We start from the raw sequence: 20,884 nt of genomic DNA, 5'->3' as shown, positions 1-20,884 counted from the left end.
TTACAGTGCACATTCGTATGTCCAGATTCACAATGAAGTAAACCCCAGACTGATATTAAGCTTTTAACTTTGGTTTTTGGGGATGTAAACATTTTTGGAATGGCACCACTTCAGTTCTTTATTATGGCATAATGCCACATGTGCCAGAAGATGAAAACATGCACTTGAAATTCATTGAACAGTTGAAACTAGCCAACAGTATGGAATGAAACGCTTCGTTTCAAATAAATAGACTGCCTCGTCCGAAAAGATTAATAAAGACCACATTTCTTTTGCTAATCGACAAAAATAACTTCATTGTTTTGCTGGGGATTAATGCTTGAGTGTCAAAAACATGTAAATAAGAAAACTTAATAACATATTTTAGCCTTCTGTAGTTATGTGATTGTGTTTTAATTCACTTAATGGCTCCCGACAACAGAAATCCGCTTTGTGTTCATTTGATATGAGAGCTGTAAACGAAGAGGAAACAGTAAAATCACCAAACGTAAACACGGATCACGAGGAGACTACCCCCTCCCCTCTACTTCCCTTTGTTCCTGGAGGGTGGAACGGGACATGGTAGCTAGACCTCGGGTTGCGACCCCTGCCCACTTTGCCTCCCACCCCTCCATTTGGGCGTCAGGAAGGCACCAAAAAAAAGTGCCTAGTGTTGCTGCCTCTGAATCACGGGCTCCTGATTCCCGGTGTGTCGGGGATTTTCTCCAACCGCCGACTGGGTGTTTGCATTGTCCTCTTGATTTCCTTATCATCAGGAAAGTGGCGAGACTAGACTGTGTTAAGATTGGGACTTCGTACAGGCACTGATAACTGCGCAATTGAGCGCCCCACAAACCAAACATTGACATCATCATCATCATCAGTCCAAAGATAAAATTACAATGTTAAAAATTAATATAACTAAATTAATATTAATTAACTTAATATTAATAAGAGTGGACGTGTTTACTCAATTTGATTGTGTAAATCTCCTAAAGTGAAAATTCAGTAAATCAATTTTTATGATAATTCCTCACATAGATGTTACCGTATTTGGCAGAGACGTATTTTTGAATAATTGGTGTAAATCACGTAAATAATACGTCATGCTTCAAGAACTTTTGCACCTACTTTCATGTTGTAAGATTGTAGGAAAGCATATACTTGTGTTATCCTGCTTTGCACCTTGCAGTATCTCATCTGAAGACAGTAGCCAGTAACGAAACCGGTAGAGACTAAATAAAATTGTAAAGCTGGTGGCACAAAAAATGATTTTTTCCAAATTTCTGGTGTTTAACGCTGAGCGTTTCTCGTGTGATATCCTCAAATCCATGCTCAAGGCAATCGGGAGAACGCAGTATTTCTTGACTTTCGAAAACTATTGGTCTCTGCACGATGTCAACATTTAATTCCAAAATTGCGGTCATGTACAGTATCAAACAAAATATGGACTGAGTTATTTGAGAACGTATTTTTCCGTCGCGACATCCTTGGATTAATGCTTCATAGATACCTTTCGAAGTGATATCGAAGCTCTCCACCTGTTCATTGTTGGTATGAAGAGATTACATCTTACTATCTGTTTCACAGCTGGGATGTAGAGAAAAAAGAAAGTTTTAAGGTATTTTGCTCGAACGAAAACCAGATGGGCTGTTAGAGCATTCTGTTTAGTGGAAGCTGACACACACTGGCCTATATCTCATGGTGCAAAGCTATTGAGTCTCAGTCCTCTGAGAGGTTTGATGGGGCCCACCGCGAATTCCTCTAATGTATCAACCTCTTCTGCATTTGTACCCAACGTCCTCAGTTACTTGTTGGATGTATTCCCGTCCTTTTCTTTCCCTATAGTTTATACAACTTACAGCTCTCTCTACGAACAAGGAAATTATTTCCTGATGTCTCAACAGATATCATACCATCCTCTCCCCTCTTCTTGTCAGTATTTTCCGCATGTTTAACTCCTCGACGATTCGGCGAAGGAACTCCTAATTTCTTATAAAATACCCAGGTTTTCAAAGTCCTCCTGTAGCACCACATCTCAAATTCTTCCATTCTATTCCGTTCCGGTTTTCCGATAGTACACGTCTCATTGCCATACAATGCTATGCTCCAGACGTAAATTCTCAGAATTTTCCTTCTCAGACTAAGGTGGATGTCTGATACTAATACGTCTCTGTGTGTTACTCTTCTCGGCAACTTTGATGCCTTAGTTCTCAAGCGGACTGCTCGTTAGGTCTCGCACAGAGTCGGATAATTTGTCGCCAGTCTCATAGACTGTACACACTGACTTGATTACTCGTTTGTTGCCGCTTCCCCCAATGATATCAGAAATTCATAAGGAACGTTATCGATGACTTCCACTTTATTTTCCGAAGTCCTTTTAAACTCTCACTTTAATATTGGAGCCCCTGTGTCCTCCATATCGACTACCATTTCTTCGTCTATCACGTCATCAGACAATTCCTCGGCCATGGCTTCAGTGCACTCCTTCTACCTGTCTCTCCTCGGTGGAATTCCTCTTGCACTTTTATGTATGTTGAATCAGTCCTAACTAGCATTTCTTTTCTAATTTTTTCGCATTTTTATGCAGCCATTTCGCTTTTTCTTCCCTCCGCTTCTAATGTATTTCATTCCAGAATGACTTAACACTGCCAGACAGCAAAGGTAAAGCTCCCAAAGGGGGGAGGAGTAATAGGAATGAAATTCCACTTTTCTGTTTTAGTCACTAGCGACCAGCCACAAATTCCTCTCCTGACCAAAATTCTTCATTTCAGAGTGTCACTTGCAATCTATGTCCACAATTATCTACTGAAGGTATTCTAATCTCTATCTTCTTCATAGTATTTTGAAAGTGGGTTGGGGGTGGGGGGGAGGGAGGTGGTGGGGAGGGGGGGGGGGAGGAAAGGAAAGGAAAGGAAATGAAAGGAAAGGAAAGAGATTACCGATGTTGGCTGCATCGGGACATTACGCAGAATCAGCAGCGACGAGTAAAAATGTATAATGGACGCGGATTCGAACCCGGGATCTCCTCCTTAGTAGGCAGGTATGTTAACCACTGCTCCATCCGGAACACATCCGATCCACATTCTCAACAAGTACCACCTGTCCCCACTCCCTGTCCATTTCTTCCAATCTCGCTACTCTGAGATACCGACATTGACATACAGATATTAGTCACTAGAAAATGTTGTCAACGACACCCTGTTATCAGACTCTGTGACTACACTGTAGACGGCTCATTGTATTCAGTTGCACTATACAGGGTGGGGCAAATGGAAGTGGCCCAGACGATTGGAGACCATTTGTGGCAGCTTTAACGGAGGAGGAAAAGACCTACATTTACTTCATACAGAATGGAGAAGCTGTCCATACAGCCAGCTGAACCTTGGAGTGCATTTATGCAATTTTCATGACAGAACTGTTAGCAGAGGTCAGTCTAGTTGCTGGTCTAGCTTGTCACCCAGGTTACCTGATCTGTCAGTGTGTGATTAATTTGTGTCGGGAGTCCTCGAGTCTTTGGTATATGTAATGTATACCATAGTCTTCAAGAACTGCAGTAGAACTGTACGGGTGAGATTTCAGCAGTTCCAGTAGTCCAGCTTCGATCCACCTTCAGCAACTTCCTCACCAGTGTCCACAAGTGCCAAGATATGAATTTTGGTCACTTTCAACATCAGCGATAGTCAGCTTAGTACTGTATTCCCTTTCCTCTGCTGTGTTTCTTTGACCCTGGAACTCCATTCTTCAGACCACTTTTATTTCTCCAACTGTGTAAGTCCTTAATAACCCACGAAATACATTAATTATAATTTTTTGTGTTGTAGAAGAATTTCCTTGTTCGCAACACGTAGTTCATTCATAAATATTTTCTTCTCATTCTTCGTTTTCCACATGTGAGGCATTTTCGTCTTGTAAATTTGTTTGCATTCACGATTTTACCTACAAACCGTCCAGCTGTTTCCTCTTTAACTCTGTTAGAATTGCTTTTATTTTGTGTATTCCCGAAAAGTGTTGATCAGAAAAAAAGTGGTGATCATAGAGTTTTCTCAAACAAGAATAATAAAATACCAAAGTGTTCTTCGTAAGTTTGCCCTTATCTTTTCCCTACTCGATCACTGTCATCCGCAGTTTCTTTTTCGCGAGTTAATTTCACCATTCGATACTAGAACTGTTTTTGTTCTTGATCTGAGACACTTTCTTCATGTCACACTTATGAGTTTATCAAATTGTCCGTCCCGAAGAATACTCACACTGAATTTCCAAAATCCTCAGGCCCAGAAAGTTTTTTGCCAGATTCGGGAGATGCTACAACATTCTCCACATTGGTCGGAAAGGCTGGTTGGAATTGTGACTCTGAAGACACATCCTCCATTAGGCTCTCTGTTATACATTGAAGAGCCGAAGAAACTGGTATCGTGTAGGGCCGCCGCGAGCACGCAGAACTGCGGCAGCATTACGTGGCATGGACTCGAATAACGTCTGAAGTAGTGCTGCAGGGAACTGACAACATTAATCCTGCAGGGCTGTCCATAAATCAGTAAGAATACGAGCAGGTGGAGATCTCTTCTGAATAGCACGTGCAAGGTATCCCAGGTATGCTCAATAATCTCTGGGGAGGCTGGTGGCCAGCGGAAGTGGTTAAACTCAGAAGAGTGTTCCTGGAACCACTCTGTATCAATTAAGGACATGAGGGGGGTCGCATTGTCCTGCTGGAATTGCCCAAATCCTTTGGAATGCACAGTGGACATGAACGGATGCAGGTGATCAAAGAGGGTGCTTACGTACATGTCACCTGTCAGAGTCGATCTTGACGTATCAGGGATCCCATATCCCTCCAACTACACACGCCCCACGCCATTACAGAGCCTCCACCAGCTTGAACAGTCCCTTGCTGACATGCAGGGTCTGTGGATTGTCTTCATACCCGTACACGTCCATACGCTCGATACAATTTGAAATGGGACCCGTCCGACCAGGCAACATGTTTCCAGCCATCAATAGTCCAATGTCGGTGTTGAAGGGGCCAGGCGTGGCGTAAAGCTTTGTGTCGTGCTTTGTGTATACTGCAGCGGACTGCTAACTGTGGTCTAATAACTGTGGCGAAGGATCTCCCAACTTCTTCCTCTTCCTTTGTTCCTTCTGTACATTATAAATAACTGCTCCATTTGTTCACTGTATTAGAAAAGAAAGCTCCACCTGTTCATTGTACCTTATCTACATCGGAATCTCAAGGCGACTTGTCCAAAGACTAGGATTGTTAGATTTCCAAAGAGAAAATCCTACCTTTAGGACTCTAAGGCACCTTATTTCTTATTTAACATATTCAGCCAGGTGTCGAAACGTGAACACCTGGCACCAGTTTATATATCATAGCCCGACATGCGTCGTAACATACTACTTGTGAATCTGATAACTGATTTGGAGATTCTTCAGATGTTTTACGTAGTCTCACTTCAGTGCAGCGCACAAAACGTTCATACAACCATGTGAAACTGTCAGAAGAGACCTTCTGCGAGGCGTTTTTCAACTCGCATGTCAAAAATGGTTCAAATGGCTCTGAGCACTATGGGACTTAACGTCTGTCATCAGTCCCCTAGAACTTATAACTACTTAAACCTAACTAACCTAAGGACATCACACACATCCATGCCCGAGGTAGGATTCGAACCTGCGACCGTAGCGGTCGCGTGGTTCCAGACTGAAGTGCCTAGAAACGCTCGGCTACTCCGGCCGACAACTCGCATGTCACACAGGCTTGACTGTCGTAATGTCGTCAAAGCATTGACCGTTCACGTGAATTTCTGGACTTCATTGTTTCGCGGTAGATTCGTGTTGATTACTATGATGATTTTTTTCCAGAAAATGATATTCCACATTTTGCATTTCAGTCAAATTGCGGAGGTGTCCACGCGTCGTTTTTGATTTGGAGTCGAGGTGTCTAGCAGAAACCTTGTACACAATTTTCTCTGCCGGAGAATGTCTTGAGAACGGATGTGTTGGCTCACAAAGGATGTCTGGTTAGGTGAAATAAATGCGTAAATAATTGGTAACAGCTGAAATAAATACGTAAATAAACAAATAAATAGCTCCATTCATCTCATTTAAATTCAATTGATATAGATCCTGAAGACACCGTTAGCCACAGTCTGCTATCATACGTGGTGCATGCTTGCATTGAATTGTATTGTATGGTAACCGGGGACTTACAAACGACGGAGAGGCTCCATCTCCGCCGCAGCCGCAGTGGTCCACAACCCCACGACGACTACCGCAGTCTACTTCACCACTCCGCCACCCCACACCGAACCCACCCCTGGTGGACCCCCCAGGAAACGTCTCACACCAGACGAGTGTAACCCCTATGTTTAAGTGGTAGAGTAATGGTGGTGTACGCGTACGTGGAGAACTTGTTTGCGCAGCAATCGCTGACATAGTGTAACTGGGGCGGAATAAGGGGAACCGTTGGGCGGATTCGTGCCGCGGACTGGCGCTCCTTCGCGCCCAGAAAGCCGTGCGTCAGACCGCACGGCCAACCAGGTGGGCCTGGTGCACCCTTACACCCCATAAATAAATTCTGGCTCTTTTTTCACATATGGTACTACCACAGTGACAATAAAGGTTAGGGTCAGGTCTGTACTCATTATCAGAGAGCCATATCGTTAAAGTGACAGTTTGCCAAGAGCAGGAAACCCAGGATTAAGTCTTAAGATTGCCCAGATTTTCATTACCGGAAAAAAGCTTTCAGACTTAGTGTGGAAGCTTCAAAAAGTGTAAGTAATTGGCAGTATTTTTTTAAACAATAACGCGATTTGTAGCAATAAATCTTTTTCACGGTTGTTTTGATAAAGACACAAAAGGAAGGCCACGCAACATCATTACCTTTCTTGCCTCTTGATATCGATGAGTAGATGCCAGCCTGTATGGGGTCTCCGGCATGAAGGCAAAACAGAACCAGAAGATGGCCACAGGAGCGACGTTCACGTACAGGACGACGTAGTAAGGCAGGAAAGCGCCGATGATGTAAGCAAACAGGATGCCGCTGTTGCACAGAAGGGGCAGCATGCAGCCCACGCTGCCTCGCACCTCATCGCTAACCGTCTCGCTGATGTACAGCGTCGTGAGCATCACAGAGCCAGCACTCTGCACAGCAGCCAGCACCCTGCAAGCCAAGGAGGGCCGGGACATGCGAAGTACTGGCTATACGGACACATACACCCCATTACTTGGAAACTTTACGAGATAGTATCAGTAAAAAAAGTTCAGATAAGTTGTTTAATGTCACTGCAATTCTGTTACCTTTGTTGAGAACCTAGATGGGAGAAATCAGCTTTGAGGCAAGTAAAGGGACAGTGTAGTTCCTGGCTCAGGCAGCCCGCAAAGTCAAGGTCACCCCTCCCCCACCTTCTTCCCTGCTCGCCTTCTCTTCCTCACTTTTCTAGACCAACTGGATGAGTTACAAATGCTGGGAAAGTCCAAACTGCCCACCTCACAGACGTTGTATGGCCATGGTTGACACCACTAGACTCGTGCTTACGATGCGAAACCATGTCAGCCACAGTGAGCGCCAGGGAATGTGACACCTTGGATGAAGGCTGTGGCCGATCCAACCCCAAGCAAAATGGCGAGCTTTTTTTGCCACTCTACATCGAAGCAGATTCGTGAAGGCCATGATGAGGCACATGTCTTATTGCTGGAGCATTGTCTCCCTGCTACTGATAATGTAAGGAAATCACAACAGGTAGGACTGGTGCTTTCTTAGATAGAAGGACCTGAAAGAACTGTGTTTTATTGCCAGAAAACTTCCAATGTGTGGAGAACGTATTAAAGAAAGTACACCTATCAGTCCTCCTTTATAGTACTGTATGGTATCCCTGTCAGATAATACACTACTGACCATTAAAATAGCTACGCCTCGAAGATTAGGTGCTACAGACGCGAAATTTATCCGACAGGGAGACGATGCTGTGATATGCAAATGATTAGCTTTTCAGAGCATTCGCACAAGTTTGGCGCCAGTGGCGACACCTACAATGTGCTGACATGAGGAAAGTTTCCAACTCATTTCTCATACACAAACAGCAGTTGACCGGCATTGCCTGGTGAAATGTTCTTGTGATGCCTTGTGTAAGGAGGAGAAATGCGTACCATCACGTTTGCGACTTTGATAAAGGTCGGATTGTAGCTTATCGCGATTGCGGTTTATCGTATCGCGACATTGCTGCTCGCGTTGGTCGAGATCCAACGACTGTTAGCAGAATATGGAATCAGTGGGTTCAGGAGGGTAATACGGAACACCATGCTGGATCCCAACGGCCTCGTATCACTAGCAGTCGAGATGACAGGCATTATATCCGCATGGCCACAACGGATCGTGCAGCCACGTCTCGATACCTGAGTCAACAGATGAGGACCTTTGCACGACAACAACCATCTGCACGAACAGTTCGACGACGTTTTCAGCAGCTTGGACTATCAGCTCGGCTGCGGTTTCCCTTGACACTGCATCACAGACAGGAGCGCCTGCAATGGTGTACTCAACGACGAACCTGGGTGCACGAATGGCAAAACGTCATTTTTTCGGATGAATCCAGGATTTGTTTACAGCATCATGATGGTCGCATCCGTGTTTGGCGGCAGCGTGGTGAACGCACATTGGAAGCGTGTATTCGTTATCGCCATACTGGCGTATCACCCGGCATGATGGTATGGGGTGCTATTGGTTACACGTCTCGGTCGCCTCTTGTTCGCACTGACGACACTTTGAACAGTTGTTACATTTCAGATGTGTTACGACCCGTGGCTATACCCTTGATTCGATCCATGCGAAACCCTACATTTCAGCAGGATAATGCACGACCGCATGTTGCAGGTCCTGTACGGGCCTTTCTGGATACAGAAAATGTTCGACTGCTGCCCTGGCCAGCACATTCTCCTGATTTCTCACCAATTGAAAACGTCAGCTGTACCTGTACACGCCATACAAGCTCTGTTTGACTCAATGCCCAGGCGTATCAATGCCGTTATTACGGCCAGAGGAGGTTGTTCTGGATACTGATATCTCAGGGTCTGTGCACCCAAATTGTGTGAAAATGTAATCACATGTTAGTTCTAGTATAATATATTTGTCTAATGAATACCTGCTTATTATCTGCATTTCTTCTTGGTGTAGCAATTGTAATGGGCAGTAGTCTATTCTGTTTCAAGAGTTATCTCGCCTTGCCACTTCAGAAAGTGATTTCTGTTATGATGGAATACCCTCGTTCCATTGCACAGAAAATCGTCCCAACCTGCAACCTGTTACTGGTTATGCAGACTGATATCGCAATGACAAAAATAAATTCCTAAAAACTACAATGATTTCTTATGGGAGAACATAACTGATTTACCTTTCAACCCTGACATAATCCATACCTACACCCCCTATACTGTTTACAATAGATAACATTGTATATATGTGCTTTTCCCACATGATGATATAGTTTTTATATGTATTATACAAAAAAAATCAGATACATAACACCTGCATACCATCTTATGATATTTGGAGTAGAGTACAGCAGTCATTTAACCTATGTTTCTTCTCCAGTTGTGTGGTAAATAATTTATGCCTGTATCAGCTTCTCATAGTGTCCTCGACATTGTATGTAGACACTTATTGTAAGTATCTGAATATCTACTGGTGTACATAAATATGGGGTGAGTTTACTGCTCGAAATGAAGACTGTGTTTTGCTATATTCACTTGGGAAGAATTACAAACAATAATTGCTCATTGTGGTCATTTCACAAGACATACATGGAAGTTATGTTACCCAGAGAGTAACTATCTGAAGTGAAACAGTGTTCATCCAGTGATAAGCGACATGTGTCTTGTACCAAAGGCCAATAGAGTTTGTTGTCTAGCGTCTCCATAACAATTGTGCACTGTTTTGCACTGGGTCTACTCATACTCTGCAACCACAGGGGATTTATCGTAACTGTATTAGCGATTTTCTTTTCAATCCTGCTTCCATGTACTGAAAATACACTTTTTTCCTTAAGACTTGTGGTAATGCAATATGCATGATGTCCAGTATACCACATTTAGGTGCAATATAACCATACTTTTTGAGGGTGGTAGGACGTCGAACGGGCCGTCCTGGAGCAGGAGAGACACCACAGGACATTTTAGTTTCCACTGTCTGTTCATAAAACTATGTGAGCATGACCAGGAAGGATTCAGGTTTCACAATCATAGCAGTGAAAGTTCAAAAACATAGCAAAATCATTTTTTTTTACCTGTTAAAGTTCATCATTTTTTCACTTCTATTGGCTGCGTTTGTTGCTATAGGTACACGTTTCTTCATAAGTAAGAGAGATTCTTCGATGAATTTTGCACAGCATACAAACCATACTGATGGGTGTATGAAACTCTAGATATTATTTAATTTATGAAAAAATGAATGTGCTGTTGTATTTTAAACATCATGTTTAGAAAAAACTCAAATTTTATAGTTAATTATCTCAATTTTTACCACAGTTTTTAATAGATTTGGAAAATTCTAGAGTTTCATACACCTGTAAGTATGGTTTGTATGCTGTGCAAAATTCATCGAATAATCTCCTTTACTTATGAAAAAAGTGTACCTATAGCAACAAATGCAGCCAATGGTAAGTGAAAAAAAGTGAAATACAAATGTAAAAAAATAAATTATTTTCTTATAATTTTGAACTTCCACCACTATAAGTGTAAATTCTGAACCCTTTCTGGCCATTGTGACAATTTTTTATGAATTTATTTTTAAAAGTATAGACAGTGGAAATTAAAATGTCCTGTGGCGTCTTTCCTGCTCCAAGTCGTCCCGTTTGACGTCCTACCCCCCTTTAAACAAATCCAAATGTGAGTGGATATTTCTAAGAAAATTGCTGTATTCTTCGGTTAAGTGAGTGTCCATGGATCCATTGATTTCTGTGAGTGTTCCAACATATGGACAATTTCCATCGGTATTAACAGAAAATGCTGGTATTCTGTACTGGTTGATCATTTCCAAACTTTCCCATAACTGTGTTTAATGTAATGTACAAGACTCGCCCACACAATTGCCTCGTCCTGTTGTCTTTTCAGCAGTAGTTTATGACAATCGTTGTCGTCATATACCACAGTATTCTTTTCTATGTGCAAAACATGTTAACTGCACTTCGCCCTTCCGCTTCTGTGGTAGTGTGTGTACATATCCTGGTACGGCGTTCTCCAGGTGCTGTGGACGTGTATACGCCCGCCACTTAGGTTTTTTTTTTACAGTGCTTTGGACATTTGTATGCGTCGTGAGCTGCCGACCTCTCACTGCCGCGGATGAGTTACTTACATATCCAGGTGAATAAAAACATTTCGAGTATTTATCATACTATATATCTGACTCATTGCGTACTACGATTCGGCTCGAGGCCTCGAACAGTTTGTGAGATATGACGATAGTTATGACCACGTTTCGTGATGCGCAAGGACGTGAAGGGGCGTGTAGGGCGCGTCCGTCCTTCGGTTATAGAACGCAATAACTCTACAAAGAAATGAAATATCCTTTAGCTCTCAGTTTTAAATAAAGTTTCGGTATCTTATCTACATTTTATTTGCTTCTACGATCTAAAATCAATCATATGCAAAGTTTACGCAATGCGTTTGTAACCCTGCAAAATTTTTAAAATTTCACGTAATGTTTTACTTAATTTCATGCAGCATTGTAACAATGGGATGTAACGAAAAGAAATTCAGTCTTTTATGATATGAAGATATCAGATTGTGAGATGTGAAAAAAAAATCATTTTTTTTTTACCTAACAGTTTTCTAGAAAACAGATGAGGAGTAATTCTTAGCTGCCGGCCAGTCCTCATGGACGGATCTATGCGAGTCACGCTCACCCGTCCATCTGATATAAAACCCAATAACTTGAGAAGGGCCGGCCGCGGTGGTCTAGCGGTTCTAGGAGCTCAGTCCGGAACCGCGCGACCGCAACGGTCGCAGGTTCGAATCCTGCCTCGGGCATGGATGTGTGTGATGTCCTTAGGTTAGTTAGATTTAAGTAGTTCTAAGTTCTAGGGGACTGATGACCACAGATGTTAAGTCCCATAGTGCTCAGAGCCATTTGAACCATTTTGAACTTGAGAAGGAAATGAGATATCGCTTTTCTCTCAAATTTATAAAAAAATTCTTTACCTTACGCACATTTCATTCACTACAGTGTACGAATTGAAATCAACCGCACGCAAAGTTTACGCAATGCAAACGTTAAAATTTCGTGCAATGTTTCGCTTAGCTTGGTGCAGCGCAGAAAGTATGACGTATAAGGAATATAAATTCACTTCTATATTAAGTGAATTCATCAGAATTTAAGATGTGAAAGAGTCGATATTTTCACCTAGTTTTTTACGAATCATCAGATAATAAGTATTTCATATCGACCAGAACACCGTATCGCCACACGAGCACCAATACTTAGCGAGGAGTACAGCTATAACAAAATCCGCCCAAGGACGGAATGCAAAGAGCACGTCTCTAACAGCGAGAGTGTTAAATGGAGTAATTTCTATAATAATTCCATTTGGCAGACTGGTTATTTTTCCCAAGACCATTGGACTAATTTTGTTTGTGGGAACCAGTCATAATTCAGTAATATGTACACTGAAGAGCCACAGAAACTGGTACACCTGCCTAATATCGTGCAAGGCCCACGCCAGCACGCAGAAGTGCCGCAACACTACGTGGCATGGACTCCACAAATATCTGAAGTAGTGCTGGAGGAAATTGACGACATGAATCAAAATGGCTCTGAGCACTGTGGGACTTAACATCTGTGGTCATCAGTCCCCTAGAACTTAGAACTATTTAAACATCACACACGTCCATGCCCGAGGCAGGATTTGAACCTGCGACCGTAGCGGCCGCGCGGCTCCGGACTGAGCGCCTAGAACCGCTAGACCACCGCAGCCGGCACGACATGAATCCTTCAGTGCTGTCCATAAGTCCGTAAGAGTACGAGAGGGTGGAAATCTCTACTGAGCATCCCAGATATGCTCAATAATGTTCATGTGTCGGAAGTTTGGTGACCAGCGGAAGTGCTTAAACTGAGAAGAATGTTCCTGGAGCCACTCTGTAGCAATCATGGACGTGTGGGGCCGCTTTGTCCTGCTGGAATCGTCCAAGTCTTTTGGAATGCGCAATGGACGTGAATGGATGCCGGTGAACAGACAGGCTGCTTACGTACGTGTCACCTGTCAGCGTCGTATCGAGATGTATCAGGCCCCATATCACTCCAACTGCACACGCCCCACCCCCTTACAGCGCCTCCACCAGCTTAAACAGTCCCCTGCTGACATGCAGGGTCCATGGATTCATGAAGTTGTCTCCATACCCGTACACGTCCATCCGCTCGATACAATTTTAAACGAGACTCGTCCTACCAGGCAACATGTTTCCAGTCATCAACAGCCCAATGTCTGCGTTGACAGGCCCAGGCGAGATGTAAAGCTTTGTTCGTGCAGTCATCAAGAGTAATGAGTGGGCCCTCGGCTAACCAAAGATTGCGTTTTATTGTTAGAGCACTTAGAAAATGTAACAGATCTGCTAAGGAGACTTCCTACACTCCGCTTGTCCGTCCTCTTTTAGAACACTGCCGCGCGGTGTGGGGTCCTTTCCAGATCGGAGTGACGGAGTACATCGCAAAAGTTCACAGAAGGGCAGCACGTTTTGCACTATCGAGAAATATGGGAGAGAGTGGCACAGCAATGGTACAGGATTTGGGCTGGACATCATTAAAAGAAAGGCGTTTTACGTTCAGTCGGAATCTCCTCACGAAATTCCAGTCACCAACTTTCTCCTCCGAATGTGAAAATATTTTGTTGACACCGACCTACATAGGGAGAAACGATCACCACTATAAAATAAGAGAAATCAGACCTCGTACGGAAAGATATAGGTGTTCGTTCTTTCCACACGCTATACGAGATCGGAATAACAGAGAATTGTGAAGGTGGTTCGATGAACCCTCTGCCAGGCACTTAAATGCGATTTGCAGAGGATCCATGTAGATGTAGATGCAGCCTGAAACACCTGTAACGCCTGCAAATACTGAGCACATGATTTCCGTATTCTCTCACTCGATATGCGCAAACTGTTAGTGCTACAGAAACAATGAACAGGACCTTATTGTAGGAAAAATTGTAGTGAAGCCTTTTCTGAAAAGATTACGAAATCTCAGAGAGGCCCCTTATGTAGTGGTACTGAAGGCTGAAGGCTGACAAAGATAATGCATCCGATTTTTTACCTCGTAGTGTGTCTGACGATAAGATGCATTGTCTGCTAAGCGACTCTACCTATAGGGGCCAATACGACCCTACAGGAGATGTGCAATGGAAAACTTCAGCACTGTTAAATTCCTCCTTCAACACCTCAGGAGGTCTTTACGAAATTAAGACCACATGGTTGTATACCACGAAGACAGTATGGCTTTTCCAAAATTTACAACGAAAGTGTTCTATTACATCCAATAGTGGGCAACAATGAAGCGCCTAAGTATGATTTATCCAAACGTTTTGCTTCGTTGCTGAGATCGTTGGTGGTAAAATGCCATCACATCCGTAACTTCGCCCACTTTATCAGTGGACATGAGGCTTTCCGTCTAAGCAGTTCTGACCGTTGGGTTAGCTTTGATGTGGCATCACTTTTTACAACGGTCCCCCTCGCTGATTCATTGGCACTAATTGGTAAAATGTTTGAGGCCGTCATCGCTGCTTTGTTTCAGCATCGTCTATCCTCAACCTCTTTTACGTTCAATCAAGAATATTTTAAACAGACTGACTGCGTCGCCATGGGCGGCCCTCTGTCTCCCTTGGTGGCCGACCTTTTTATGCAAGATTACGAGGAGAGAGAGCTTGAAACAGTTGTCCTTAAACCAGCTATGTTTTGGAGGGACGTGGACGATACTTCCATTGTGTGGCCTCGTGGAGAAGGTAAACTGACGGAACTTCTTCTCCACCTCAACTCCATTCATAACAACATTCGGCTTTCTTGGATGTCTGGGTTAGACGAAAGAATGATGGGTCTATGAGCGTGCTTGAAACACTCGTACACAGAGCTCACACCGTCTCAGAACTGGATAATTTACCTAAAGAACTCGCCAACCTGAAGTCAGTGCTCAGAAAGAGTGGGTATTCCACCCAGCAGATTAAATGGACAATGTCACTTAAAATCAAGAATCGGGAAGTTGATAAAAAGGAGAACACGCGGCAAAATCTTTAGCCTTTCTTACTTTTGCGGGCACATTTCGTTTAAAATAGCAAGATTCTTCTGTAAATTTGAAGTGGAAGCTATTTTTCGTCCACCGTGTAAGACTGCAGACGTTTTGGGATCGGTGAAGGACGACTTGTTATTACGGAAGGCCGTAATTTACAAAATACCGTATGAGTGTGATATGGCTTACATAGGACAGACCACACGCACTATGAAGTAATGGTGCACTGAACATCAACGTTGCACTCGCCTTTTGCAAACAAGCAAGCCCACTGTTGCCGAACACTATGTTTTCATGGCCTTGCCGTCCTCATTGAATGTCCATGAAAATACACCGGTTCCCGTCAGATCACCGAAGTTAAGAGCTGTCGGGCTGGGCTATCGCTTGGATGGGTGACCATCCTGTCTGCCGAGCGCTGATGGCAAGGGGGCTGCAGTCTGACCTTGTGAGGGAAACTGAGGAGCTACTTTATTGAGAAGTAGCGGCTCCGGTCTCGTAAACTAACAAATGGCCAGGAGAGCGGTGTGCTGACCACATGCCCCTCAAAATCCTCATCCAGCGACGCCTGTGGGCTGAGAATGTTACGGCGGCCGGTCGGTATCTTTGGGCCCCATGACCTGTTCGGGCGGAGTTTTAGTCTTTATGGTGTAACAGTGATTCTGACCACAGCTACATATTTTTGGGACTCCATTATTGAAGGATCCGTGGAAACTGGCGCAAAACCTAATGAACTGTGATAGCAGTTCCCAGTTTAACAACGCGTGCAACACCCTCATCTACACGGCTGGTTCTGTTCGAAGACGACAGAGTGCGCCAATGGTCGCGGCGAGCAGTAACGCAGAAGACATCTGAGTTACGCAGTTCCACCAGCGAGGGCGCTGCCGCCTTGAAGTGTGGTCCGTCCGCCAACTTGAACAAGGTGGAACGGAGCAACTCATCGTCAGTCGATTGCTGGCCTGGTGATGACTGGCAGGTGCACGGGCAGAATCGTTCAATGACGAGCGGCTGAAAGCCCGAAGTTTGTTTGAGAATTCAATTTCCTGGAAAATTTATAAAATTCCCGTACAGCTATGCAATTGTAATTTGCAATGTGTGTAGTATTCTACTAAATGCCTGAAGATTTTACTGTCATCAGAGTAGATTGCCACAATTTTGTTGTAAAATGGAGATGTAAGGAGTAAACTATCGCAATTCTGTAAGCTTACATGTAACCAAGAATATTATTGGGAATCCTAAAAGAATCTGTTACCGATTTTGAGACAAAATTCGTACAAAGTCATTGATTTCTAGTCCGTCCAGGTGATAAAGGTTTCTAACTCATAATTTCGACTTCTTAATAGATTGCTTCTGTCAAGATCGTTGCTATAACTTTGTAGAATGTGGAGGATATTTCTTTAGCAATCATACATTTACTTAAGTGTAGATATTTATTAATACTTATACATAAAATGTCTAGCACTACCATGGCGTTGCAAACAGCAGCTTAATAGGATATTTAATAAGGTCGATGAGACATTTCTCGTCGCACTCTGCACTTAAAAACATTTACTTACGGAACAAATTTAGTGGCGTGTATTTAATAAAGTATCGGCCTCGTATCTTTTTAAGATGTGATGCCCAGGTGAACAACCGAAGACGGTAAACAAGGAAATGTCAATCAACTGTTAATTTCAGAAATTACCCTCATAAAGTGGTCACTATAATGGGTGGATGACATTGAGATAGGCTTTAGCAGATGGGTGCACATTAGCAAATGCTTTCCCTGTATGCTTGTGTATAGAATTAGATTTTCTGTAACTTTAACAAACAAATGGTTGTTTGCCAATTTATGTAAAAACCGACTGGTAGTATGCAAACGACATAGTACCACCATGATGACGTAACTAACAGCTTAATACTATGTTCTTTAGTCAGGGAGAAACATATCAGGGTGTTTTATACGATGATTACCCAGGCGTAAATATATCTGTCACATTTTGTTTAAACATTTATAGTGCTACCACAACTGTGTGTAGTAGAATAGGGAGATAGGTCAGAATTATATTTTAGTACTGGGGCAGTGAGGTTGTTTCACTTACCTGAATGTCTTATTCCAACTGTGTGAACATATATAGACTCCTAAGATGTCCACAGTAACACGCACAATCCATTAACTGCGTATGGCTGTATATAATGATACAACATTTTGCTATTTCTACGGTAGGATTTGTGACCGTGTATCTAAAACGCAAGGTAAGTTATATACAATGAAACGCCAAAGAAACTAATATAGGCATGCATATTGACTTACAGAGATATGTAAACAGGCAGAATACGGCGCTGCGGTCGGCAACGCCTATATAAGACAACAAATGGCAGGTTATCAAGATTTAAGTGAGTTTGAACGAGGTGTTACAGTCGGCACACGAGCGAAGGAACACAGCATCTCTGAGGTAGCGATGAAGTGCGGATTTTCCCTTAAGACCATTTCACGAATGTACCGTGAAATCAGGAATCCCTTAAAACACCAAAACTCAGACATCGCTGCGGCCGGAAAAAGATCCTACAAGAACGGGTCCAACGACGACTGAAGAGAGTCGTTCAACGTGACAGAAGTGCAAGCCTTCGGCAAATTGCAGCAGATTTCAATGCTGGGCCATCAGCAAGTGCCGGCATGCGAACCATTCAACGAAACATCATCGATATGAGCTTTCGGAACCAAAAGCCCAATCGTGTACCCTTGATGACAGCACTACACAAAGTTTTACGTCTCGCCTGGGCCCGTCATCATCGACATTCGACTGTTGATGACTGAAAACATGTTGCCTGGTCGGACAGTCTAGTTTCAAATTGTCTCGAGCGCATGGACGTGTACGGGTATGGAGACGACCTCATGAATCTACAGACCCTGCATGTTAGAAGGGGACTGTTCAAGCTGGTGGAGGCTCTGTAAGAGTGTGGGTTGTGTGCAGTTAGAGTATGTGTGTCCCCTGATACGTATAGATACGACTCTGTTTGATCACCTGCATTCATTCATGTCCAGTGTGCATTCCGACGAACGACGTACTTGGCCAATTCCATCAGGACATTGAAACACAATACTCATCCAAAATTGCAACAGAATGCCTCCAGGAAAGCTCTTCTGATTTTAAACACGAAACTCCCCAGACGTGAACATTATTGAGCATACCCGGGATGCCTTGCAACGTGCTGTTCAAAAGAGATCTCCTCCACCTCGTACTCTTACGGATTTATGGTGTCAATTCCCTCCAGCACTACTACAGTAGAGTCCATGCCACGTCGTGTTGCAGCACTTCTGCGTGCTTACGGAGGGCTGTACACAATATTTGGCAGGTTTACCAGTTTCTTTAGCTCTTCAGTGTAGGGTATCAAAAAGGTCAACTTATCGTCCACGTCCCCTACGTCTGAAATATAATGCAAACTATTGTGTATTGCAATATGTCACAGCAGTCATCCACAGGCATTTTATACTCCACAACTTTAATACAGATTGGTTTAACTGTGTATGAGACAGCATTTTTTCCTTTAAGGCCTGTGGAATAATATTGTAGGAATCAATCCTAATTCGATAATATCTATATCTGATGGTATTGTGGAGATCGTCGTCTTGGTTTCAGAAAATTATGTTTCTACAGCTTTAATACAACATTTATGTATAATACTTACGTCTTCTCTGTTGGAATCTGCATTAATAATTTCCACATAGGGAAACAGAACACAGTTTATAATGTTTTGTGGGTCCTGAGTGCCTGGAAAGTTTACGTATAGACCATTTACCTTGTGGTTGTTCTTATCGTCCCCCAGTAACAAAGTGTAGAACACATTTAAACACGGTTGCTAACAGAAATGTTCCCTTTGCTTTTCAGAAGTGATTTATTGACACATTTTGGGCTCTGCCCATCGTCAGAACTCTAGTCAAATAACAATGCAAAGCCATAACCAGTAATGTAATGACCAACACATCAATTGTATAAAATTTATCGAGAATTGTTGCATGAAGTAGAGGAGGAGACACACTAAAAATATGAACAAAATCTTCATATAGAGAATGTAGTCATGTATACCACAAATCGTAACCAGAACTTAACTGATAGGAGGACAGCCTTACATAGCATCACTGACTTCATTTGCCACCAGGTGCTGTGGATGCATAAGGACTGTATCACTGTATTGTACCAACAGAAATAGCCGAAAAACCTTATATTAAAAACATAAATAATGAAAGGAAAGGAATCTGTGTATGAACTTAGAAAAAGAGGAGTATTTACAATATTGCATACAGTTGACATTGTCAACATTTTTCGAATATTTTATACATTGTACCATGTTTGTGCTTTGTATAGTAACGATATAAGGAAATAATTATGAAAACACACACAGACTTTTGAACCAATGATTATTATAAAATAGCTCACACTCTTAACGTTTTGTCAAAGTGGCACCACATATGCAACAGACATACCTCTCCTCATCCTAAATGTGCCTATTTACTGCAATGCTTTGTGGTTATATATTGTCACTCACTATTTTACTTTATATTTTGCTTTTTGTATGAATTATGAATTGGGAGTTATTTGTATTTTACCATTTACTACTAATGTGACGCACATAACGTCATTTTTAACTCAGTCTCGCCACGTGGTAGTTGTTCCTGTCGGCTACATTTTGTTTATTGAATCCTGTGCTCTAAATGCACTGTTGTATATATTCATTGTTTTACAATATTTCATGCTTTACTCTTGAACTTTTTCCTTTTATTATTTACATTTTTAATAGAGGTAGTTCAACTTATTCTATGAACACAGTACATCGACTCTGTTATGCATTCATGGTATCTGGCAGCAACTGATATCGGTTAAGCTTTGTCATGCCATTCTGCTGTCAGATGTACGTAACATCTTTTGTAAAACTTAGTATATGTGCTATGTTGCTAATTACATTTATGGTTATGGCGTTGTATTCTTCTTTGGTAGATATTTCTGATGATTGTCAGAACTCGAAACACGCCAATATTTCACTTCTCAACAGCAAAGTGAATACTTACTTATCGACCTATTGAACAGTGGATAAAGATTTAAGTTTACATAATGGTTCCTAGATTTATCGAGACCTATTCAATTCATCTATTAGTGAGGATGGATTGTGCTCAAGTTGAGATTTATTGGGTAGGATGATTTACGAGCACAATTATATTGGCAGCTACAATGATTCTATTTATTTTTACATGTATAATGTAACTCACTTTTTCAATTAAACGACGGGGATGCCGTTGGGAAGGGTGGATGCAACTATAGAAGTCTTTAGTATGCAAAAAAGCTGGTTGCAATCTTCAAGATCAAGATTTATTGAACAAAATGACTCACAAGTACATTTACACTATAGCTCACTTCGGCAGTCACACTTTGGAGATTAGCACGCTGTTTAGGAACCATTTCGAAGTCTGTGTTACATGATGCACACTTTGCAAGTACAGTGTGGAGAAGGAATGGTATGAAGTTTTTATTATGCAACAATGCTGTACACATGCATACTCGAAAATCGACAGCCAGTGAGTGCAAACCAGCATGCACACATCGCATCTGGAGTGTGGTTGCAATTGGCTGTGGTGTCTGAATGAGCCACAGCAGGGTCGTGCCATTTCCC

General features: G+C 42.6%; 1 protein-coding gene across 1 annotated transcript in view; it reads right to left on the bottom strand.

Annotated features, from left to right (window-relative positions):
- LOC124803406 (facilitated trehalose transporter Tret1-like) overlaps positions 1-20,884 on the bottom strand; it is an 80,284-nt gene that overhangs the window by 45,044 nt on the left and 14,356 nt on the right. The window contains exon 2 of the mRNA XM_047264590.1: positions 6,859-7,138. Coding sequence (XP_047120546.1) covers positions 6,859-7,138 — 280 coding nt within the window. The remainder of the gene's footprint in view (positions 1-6,858; positions 7,139-20,884) is intronic.

Source organism: Schistocerca piceifrons, chromosome 6 (assembly GCF_021461385.2).
Source record: "Schistocerca piceifrons isolate TAMUIC-IGC-003096 chromosome 6, iqSchPice1.1, whole genome shotgun sequence".
Classification (NCBI taxonomy): Eukaryota; Metazoa; Arthropoda; class Insecta; order Orthoptera; family Acrididae; genus Schistocerca; species Schistocerca piceifrons.
This window is presented reverse-complemented; position numbering and strand designations above follow the sequence as displayed.